General features: G+C 52.8%; 1 protein-coding gene across 3 annotated transcripts in view; it reads left to right on the top strand.

The window, feature by feature from the left end:
* Positions 1-7,802, top strand: part of UBE2F (ubiquitin conjugating enzyme E2 F (putative)) — a 45,184-nt gene extending 37,382 nt beyond the window's left edge. For all 3 annotated transcript variants that reach the window (XM_061412800.1, XM_061412801.1, XM_061412802.1), the window contains 4 exons: positions 1,623-1,680; positions 2,961-2,993; positions 5,552-5,614; positions 7,532-7,802. In XM_061412800.1, the coding sequence (XP_061268784.1) occupies positions 1,623-1,680; positions 2,961-2,993; positions 5,552-5,614; positions 7,532-7,582 (205 nt within the window). In that variant the 3' untranslated portion in view covers positions 7,583-7,802. The remainder of the gene's footprint in view (positions 1-1,622; positions 1,681-2,960; positions 2,994-5,551; positions 5,615-7,531) is intronic.
* Positions 7,803-8,295: the final 493 nt, after the last annotated feature.

Below are 8,295 nucleotides of genomic sequence, written 5' to 3' on the forward strand. Positions count from 1 at the left end.
GCCCCTCTAAGGACCTTTACCCCATCCCCTCTTATTTTAATGAGGCACACTCCTGCCACGTGGCTGATTTTAGATAAAAGGGGAAACTATGATTAATGGAATTCACAGTGGGAGGATAATGCGGATGGCAGGCTTCAGAAGACCGCCCACTTACATTTAAGTGTCCTTTCTTGTGGTTTTTCTTTTCTACTGTTTTTGGCTGCATGCACGTGGCTTATGGGGTCTTAGTTCCCTGGCCAGGATCAGTCCCAGGCCCTGGCAGTGAAAGTGCGGAGTCCTAACCACTGGACTGCCAGGCAGTTCCCTCAGCATCCTCTTTACCAAAACGATGTGCGCAGGAGCGTGTGCCTGGAGCCTTTTATCCGTGGTGCCCGGGGCCCTGCCCTTCCAGGGGCAGATGGCTGGGAACCAGCCATTTCCTGCTTCTAGAGCTTGCTGGTCACTAATGTAGAGAACCAGAGAGGTTGTGTAGGGTGGGGGTGGAGGTGGTTTTCAAGTCAGTTTAGCCTGTGGGCTGTGTCTTGTCTTGTGTCCCGCACGTTCTCTGGCAGGGCAGTGAGGTCAGCTTGCAGGGCTCTGGTGCTGGCGTCCTCGCCCAACCCTGGTGGCCGTGTGACCCGGGGAGCCCGGCTGCTCCATGTGGGGCATGTCTCCAGCGTGCTGTGTGCTCCCTTGCTGTGATCTCATCCTCAGGCCCTGCCTCTGGGTCCTGTCCTCCCACCCTCTTCTCCCTGCAGAGAATGCCAGCACCTATGAAAGGCCATGTGCAAACTAACCACCCTCCCTGCAGGCATGAGGATACCCACTTTCACATCCACTTTGGCTTTTGATAGTGAAAAATACATTTTATAAGAGTGTATTTTTTTAAAAAGGCATCTTCCCTTTTAACTATCTGCCCTTTAAGTGTTGAAACTTTAGAAATCTGTGATCTTCAGTTTCGGATCCTAAGTGTCTTGTCTCCCCTCCTCCAGTCAGAGTGGGTCCAGAAAGGGTGTTTCTCTGGTCACTTCTGCCATCTTCTGAGAAATCAGATTATTAACAAAATATAATAGGAATTTAACAGATGGTCGCCTGCTGCAAAACCTAGAAACCACAGTTAATAGATTTAGCCACGTTAAAATTAAAAACACACAATTTGAAAGAGAAAGTATCAGCAGGATTGCACCCCTTGTATGTAAACAGTCCTTTCAATTGATAGGAAAAAGATGGGGCCCCCCCCTCCACTGGAAAAATGAGCTTTGGCTCCAAGTAGGGGATTCACAGGAGGAGGCACACTGTGGGCAGAACACGTCTGGGGCTGCTTGGTCTCCATGGCGATGGGAGACGAGCACGTGGAAGCAAGGGGAGGCTGCTCGCCACTTCTCAGGCTGGCAGACAGCAGAGCGTGCGTGTGCGTGTGCGTATACGCGTGCATGTGTGCACAGGCTCCTGTCCACTGGAGGGCGTGTGGATCTGTACACCTTTGCCTGGTCCTTCAGCCATAAGAAGACTGCAAACCACAGAGAAAAGAAGGGCCCGGCAGACAGGAGCCGCTCGGTGCCGCTGTGCCCAGCTGCGCACCTGCGGCTGGTGGGCCTGTTGGCCGCTCCTCACTCACCACTCCGCTTTTCCGTCTGTTTCAGCTTACTGAGAGAACACTCGATCGATGGCACCGGCTGGGCCCCCACAAGGACGCTGAAGGTGAAGTGTGGGCCTCTGCCTGGGGCCTCCCCGTCTGGGAGGAGTCTCCCGGGAGGACAGCAGTGTGCACACTGTCCCATCCACACGGCTGGCCACCCTCCCCGTTCCTGCTGCCCTCAGCGCCTGCCAGCCCTCCTGGGGCTCCACCACCCCCGTTCCCTGAGCAGGTTGAAGGGGCATCAGGTCCTCTCTGCCCTTTGCCACGGGCGCTGCAATGCTTTGCTGTCCCTGCTTGTCCCGCTGTTCCCCAGGCTTGCACAGTGGTCTCCCCTAACTCAGTGCAGGCTTGCCGGCAGTGGGTGGGGACAGAGGAGGGGGAGGCTGGGGGTCCCGTATCTGCTCTGAGTCACCTCGGCCAGAGGAGGGGTGGCGGACGTGGCCAGGTGTGCTGGAGGGGGCGCCTCTCTGGGGCGGGGGGTGATCGGGGAGCCACAGGGACTCAGGAACCGGCCCCAGGTGTTTTGCCAGCGTGGCTCGAGTGGGCTTCGGGGGTGTGTCCTGGGCGCCCATGTGGCGCCATGGGCTGTGCATCGTCTCTGGGCTCTCATGCTGCTGCCCCCGGGCCCCCTGACTGTCTTCACTGACCCTTATCAGAAGCATCCCGGCTTTTGGCCAGTGTTCAGTGAGTGGCAAGCAGCCCCTGACTTCCTCCATCTTTGAGTAGTGAAGTGGCTCCACGGTGTCGTGCCCCTGCCTGTCTGCCGTGGGGTCTGTCCTGCCCAGAGGAGCACTCGCCTCAGACTGGGTCTGGGGGCAGTGGTGTTCCCAGCCTTCGCTTCAGCGCAGAGATGTGGCCTTCTGAGCAAGGCCGTTTTCGTGGTGACCATCCCCCTCCTCTTAACCTGAAGGGCCGCAGGCAGCACATCGGCCCATCTGAGGCTCTGGGCTGCCTGGCATAGTGCACATGCTATCTCCCTGCCTCTGTCTCCCATAACATTTTCACACATGGCACCTTGGCTCAGTCAGGTATGGACAATAAACGCCGTCCTCACTGGAACCGCTCACAGGCCTCAGTCTGCGCCAAGGTCACGGAAGCAGGCAGCGGCTGGTCGTGGAGCTGCTGCACTGGCTGCTGTCCCTGGGTGGCGAGGTGGGCCTGAGGGGACTGGACCGGCGTGCAGGCTCTGCTTCCCCGTGGTTCTTTGCTGATTCACTGTCTAGGGCCTGCCTTTTAAAGCAACTTTGAAAAAACTAACCTTCATAATATGCTGACTTAACTGGTTCATCTCTCGGAGACCACTCTCACCTGAAACTTGTTTTTTTCTTTCTTCTCATTTCAGGATGTTGTTTGGGGATTAAACTCTTTGTTTACTGTAAGTATATTGACCAAAATTCCAAATTGTTTTTAATTCCTCTGTCTGCTGGTTTTAAAGATAACATTAAGGATAACACAAGGGAATTACTGAACCCCTCTCTTCTTTGGCACTTTTGTGAGTCGGAAGAACAGTGAGTTAAGAACTGAGGGTGCTTTGGAGTGACCCATGGGGAGGTTGGGGGAACAGGTGGGGAGACAGCAGAGGGAGGGGAGAGGAGAGCGTCCCCACTGCCTCGGGGGCAGCACAGGCCAGCTCCAGCTCCGTTCCCTGTGGTCTCCTCCATCGGGTTATGCTTCCCTGGGGGCCTGGCCGCCCCACACTCCGCTCTGCTTCACTCCCAGGTGTCCTGGTTTGGATGAAGGAGCATGTAGTCACCAACCTTTAGGCTTTTCACAATTAGTTGTTCCTTTGAGTTTTGACTTTTTGATCATCATTTCAGTTCAGTCGCTCAGTCGTGTCTGACTCTTTGCAACCCCATGGACTGTAGCACACCAGGCTTCCCTGTCCATCACCAACTCCTGGAGCTTGCTCAAACTCATGTCCATTGAGTCAGTGATGCCATCCAACCATCTTATCCTCTGTTGTCCCCTTCTCCTCTTGCCCTTAATCTTTCCCAGCGTCAGGATCTTTTCCGGTGAGTTAGTTCTTCATGTCAGGTGGCCAAAGGATTGGAGTTTAGGCTTCAGCATCAGTCCTTCCAATGAATATTCAGGACTGATTTCCTGTAGGATGGACTGGTTGGATCTCCTTACAGTCCACGGAACTCTCAAGAGTCTTCTCCAACACCAGAGTTCAAAAGCATCAACTCTTCAGCACTCAGCTTTCTATATAGTCCAGTTCTCACATCCATACAGGACTACTGGAAATACCATAGCCTTAACTAGACCGATCTTTGTCGGCAAAGTAATGTCTGCTTTTTAGAACGCTCTCTAGGTTCGTCATAGTTTTCTTCCAAGGAGCAAGCGTCTTTTAATTTCATGGCTGCAGTCACCATCTGCAGTGATTCTGGAACCCCCCCAAAAAAAGTCTGTCACTATTTCCATTGTTTCCCCATCTATGTGCCATGAAGTGATGGGACTGGATGCCATGTTCTTAGTTTTCTGAATGTTGAGTTTTAAGACAGCCTTTTCACTCTCCTCTTTCACCTTCATCGAGAGGCTCTTTAGTTCTTCTCTTTCTGCCATAAGGGTGGTGTCATCTGCATATCTGAGGTTATTGATGTTTCTCCCAGCAACCTTGATTCCAGCTTGTGCTTCATCTAGCCTGGCATTTCACATGATGTACTCTGCATATAAGTTAAATATATTTGATCATAAAGGAGCTTTAAAAGAAATAAACTTCAAAAAAAAAAGAACTTCAAGGACCTGTCCTTGGGCAAGAAAAAGCTGTGCTACTTTGAGTAAAACCTCAGGTCCCTCCAGGAAAATGAGCCCGTCCTGGACAGTCCACAGGACAGCCCCCTGCTGCCTTGCCCTGTCATCTTCAGCAAATGAAACACCCAGAGCCTCACCAGAGACTCTTCCACACCTCATACTTTCACTGTAGGTCAGGTACTAATACACGGTCGAGCAGATGAAGAATTCTGTGTGTTTGGTGTAGTCTCCTGTTACATGTGCTTCATACTTTTGCCTGTTTCTAGGACTTGGAAGCTAATTTCCCAGCTGTAAATGATCATAGAGAGTTACAGATTTTCCTTGCTCTATTTGTGACTATCGGTCACAGCCATATTTATTTCCAAATCAGGAATACAGCCCCCAGATTAAACATTTCTGCTGGGGAGAAGTACAGTTTCTTTACAAGGATCCATTGATGGCTTTGGAAAGCAGTGACTCATCATAAGGACAAATCTTTCTACCCTGGTCTTTAAGAAGAGGAGTAGATAGTATGAAGATAAGATGAGGCCCCCTATCTGAGACCTGTGCTTATTCTTGGTGGAGAAGCGGTAGGTGGAAGGATGGGAGGAGGGGAGCCCTCCCAGGGCTTTTCTGAGGTGGGAAGGTGCTGCCTCCTCAGGCCGGGGAACGCTGACCTAACGGCAGTGTCCTCCGTTCAGTTTGGGTCCAGACGTCATTCCTTCTGGGTTGTGAGGGCAGTGCTTGTGGAGATGAGTTAAAGATGAAGGGGAAGCTCAGGCAAGACCGGAATGAAAGCATAGCAGGTACAGTTGTTAATCACAGAATTGAGGAGAAAATGAGTTTCTAAGGAAAAATAGAATTTTCATTTATAAATGCTCATATTGAGAGTGGTTTGTCCTTCCCCAATTATAAGAAATAGCATTAGAAATTAATGTGATTGCTATTTCCTCACCAAACTGTGGAAAGTCATCTGTACACACATTCCACCCTTCTCTCAGTCAACCATGAATCACCATTTTGAAAAAAATGTCTCAAGTTCAATGCTTCTGCATCAAAAGAACTTTATTTCTTGGCAGTTTTCTTAACTCTCTGGGTCACTCTAACATTTTCTGATTAAATTTCTGTTGCCTGTTTCATAAAATGAAGACTGGTAACAGCAGAAAAACAGGTTCTTTCCACTGTTTACTCTTTCTTTTTAAGGATCTGTTGAATTTTGATGATCCACTGAATATTGAAGCTGCGGAACATCATTTGCGAGACAAGGTAAGCTATTCACAGAACATTCTAGGTTGATGTGTTTATCAGTTGTAGCTGACTCTTTGTGACCCCATGGACTGTAGCCCTCCAGGCTCCTGTCCACGGGATTCTCCAGGAAAGAATACTATGTGGGTTGCCATTTCCTTCTCCAGGGGATCTTCCCGACCCAGAGATCAAACCCGAATCTCCTGCATTGGCAGGCGGATTCTTTACCTGGTGCCACCTGGGAAGCCTAAAAAGAGAATTACTGCCCCTTGAGTAGATAAAGATGAAATTGAGAATGGTGGAACCCAGGGTTGGAGCTTAAAGCATTTATAATTGTTATGTTATAATCAATGTGCGTGGTCTCAGGAAAGTGACCCCAGGTCAGACGGGTGTTCCTATAAGGTGTGATTTCCTAGCGGAGTTCAGAGTGAGTGAGTGACGACAGGCAATTCTTGCTTCACCCCGTGACAGTGAAGAATGCAGGCAGAAGGATGGAGGCGGCCCCCAGCCCTCATACCGCAGGCTCTGTCCCGCCTGCCCCAGGACCCATTCGTTCTGCCCACAGCTCCACACGGGAGGGGCTCACCTTGTCCCTCATTTGCTGTGAGGAAGCAGGGCCACCAAGAAGGGAGAAGACCCGCCAGGAGGGGACAGAGCTCGGGACTTCAGCCCGGAGTTCCTGGCCTTCTCAGGCAGCCTCAGAGGAGCGAGGGGGGCTGCAGGGCCTGTTGGGGAGGACTGCTCACCTGGAGGGGCGTGGACACCACCTGTGCTCCCGGGGTCACACTGAGGGCGGGGCTCCCCGTGGGATCGTCACTCCACCCCGAGAGCTTTGGCCCCAGGAGCAGATGGTACTGTGGGCTTCCGGGTGCTGTGGACGTGGGCCTTGTGAGTTTTGCTGAAGGCGGCCAGGGCTTCTGTGCAGCCCGTGTTAGCTGTGGGCAGGGGGCTGGTGAGGGGCTCCGTGCGCAGCCCTGGGCCAGCTGGTGGCGGTCACAGCTCTCCCCTTCCTCAGCCCAGAGCCCGCCCCCACAGGCAGAGTGAATTCAGTGAGGTTCTGCCCACGCCCTCCCTAGGGGCCCCTGCAGGGGCCTCCCGGTCACCAGTAGAGGGCGCACGTCAGGCCCTGGGCTGTGTGTGTTCCTGGATGCGGGTGAAGGGCGGCACCCTGTGGGCAGCAGTGCGGGGAGGAGGGGGGCTGGGAACCCACCTTCAGCTCACACGCTGCGCCAACAAACGCGGACAGGCCTTCTGAGGTGGACGAGCTCCAAGTACTCTTGTGGCTCAGACAGTCCCGGGGCCCTTCCCAGTCCTGCAAGGCCAAGGAATTCTGATCCTAACCTTGGAGGGAAACACCGAGGGACACACTTGGGGCATTGGCTCAGATGGGAGGTGGCTTTCCTGCTCGTGCTGGCCTGGGAGGGGCATGCGTCCATACGGCCTTTTTACACCTGAGGGATCAGTCAGGTCCCGGGTAGCTTTTGCTTGTTGCCCAAGGAGGCAGTTCTGTTCAAGGCCCCCTTTCCTCTCGGGCAGGGTGGGCACCTTGATGGCCTGCTGCACCTGGGTCGTAGGTAGCAGGATCCCGGGAAGGCGGATCTGGACACACAACCTTTCCGAGAGCAGCAGTCCAGAGCACTGGCCTGACCAACGTGGGGACCTTGACCACACTGGGCATTTCTCCCATCTGCAGAATTAAGGGTCTTCTGTTCCCTTATGCCCAGAGTGTGTTGGCATCCCCACCCCGGCACCCCGAGTGGCAGGGAGGCAGCACTCTGCCCGTGGGTCTCTGCGCACCCTGCCCCTTGGCTACTGGGGATGAGGCTGGGCCCTCCACACACTCCCCAGAGTTCACGGGGGCCCTTGGCTCGGGGGAGCCTCACTTGTTCCCAGAGAGTCGCTCCCCCATGACTCATGGCCCTGATCCCCGCCCCGCAGGAGGACTTCCGGAATAAAGTGGAGGACTACATTAAGCGCTACGCCAGATGATACGGGGAGAGGACTGCAGGGCCGCGGACTGTGCGTGAAAAGATGGGCTCCACCCGCAACCAGAGGAGCCTCTCCCCGATCCTCGGCTCCCCTCAGTCCCGCCGGCTCGTCCGGGTCCTGTGACCGTGTTGTCCTGAGGAAGAACCTCTTCACGACCGCCCATTGTAGCCGGAGAGTTCCACATAAATACAGCCAGAAAATGTGTCTGGGGTTCTAAAGAGTTGTCTGCTTCCCTTAACATGTTTACTTTTTTGAAACTGTACTGTATAGGCTGTTGATGAGAATGAACTCAGCGTCGAGGCTAGAGCTGCTTCTCCCCTCCCCCGTCAGTCCCGCGCAGGTGATGCTGACGCTCAGTGTAGCCCGCAGATTGGCCGTCAGAAACCCGCTACAAACAGACTGTGATTGGTGCGAAGTCTCTTAGCTCCTCCCACGAATGTCGGCCCTGCCTAGGTGTCGTGAAGCTTCCCAGAATGCAGAGTCATTCACTGTAGATCTCTTAACTGAAATGCGTATTTTATTTAATGTAAGTATATTTTGGAACAGATTTGTAATTTGTACAATTTAATGCTTTAATTATTTTTTTCTATTCTCATTTAGTTTGTATTTTCATTGTATAGAGCAGACAGATGTTGGGTCAAGCAACTATGGAGAAATACAAAGAAAATATGAAAGGCACAGTATTCATTGTGTCCAAATATGCCAAGAATCTT

Source organism: Bos javanicus, chromosome 3 (assembly GCF_032452875.1).
Source record: "Bos javanicus breed banteng chromosome 3, ARS-OSU_banteng_1.0, whole genome shotgun sequence".
Classification (NCBI taxonomy): Eukaryota; Metazoa; Chordata; class Mammalia; order Artiodactyla; family Bovidae; genus Bos; species Bos javanicus.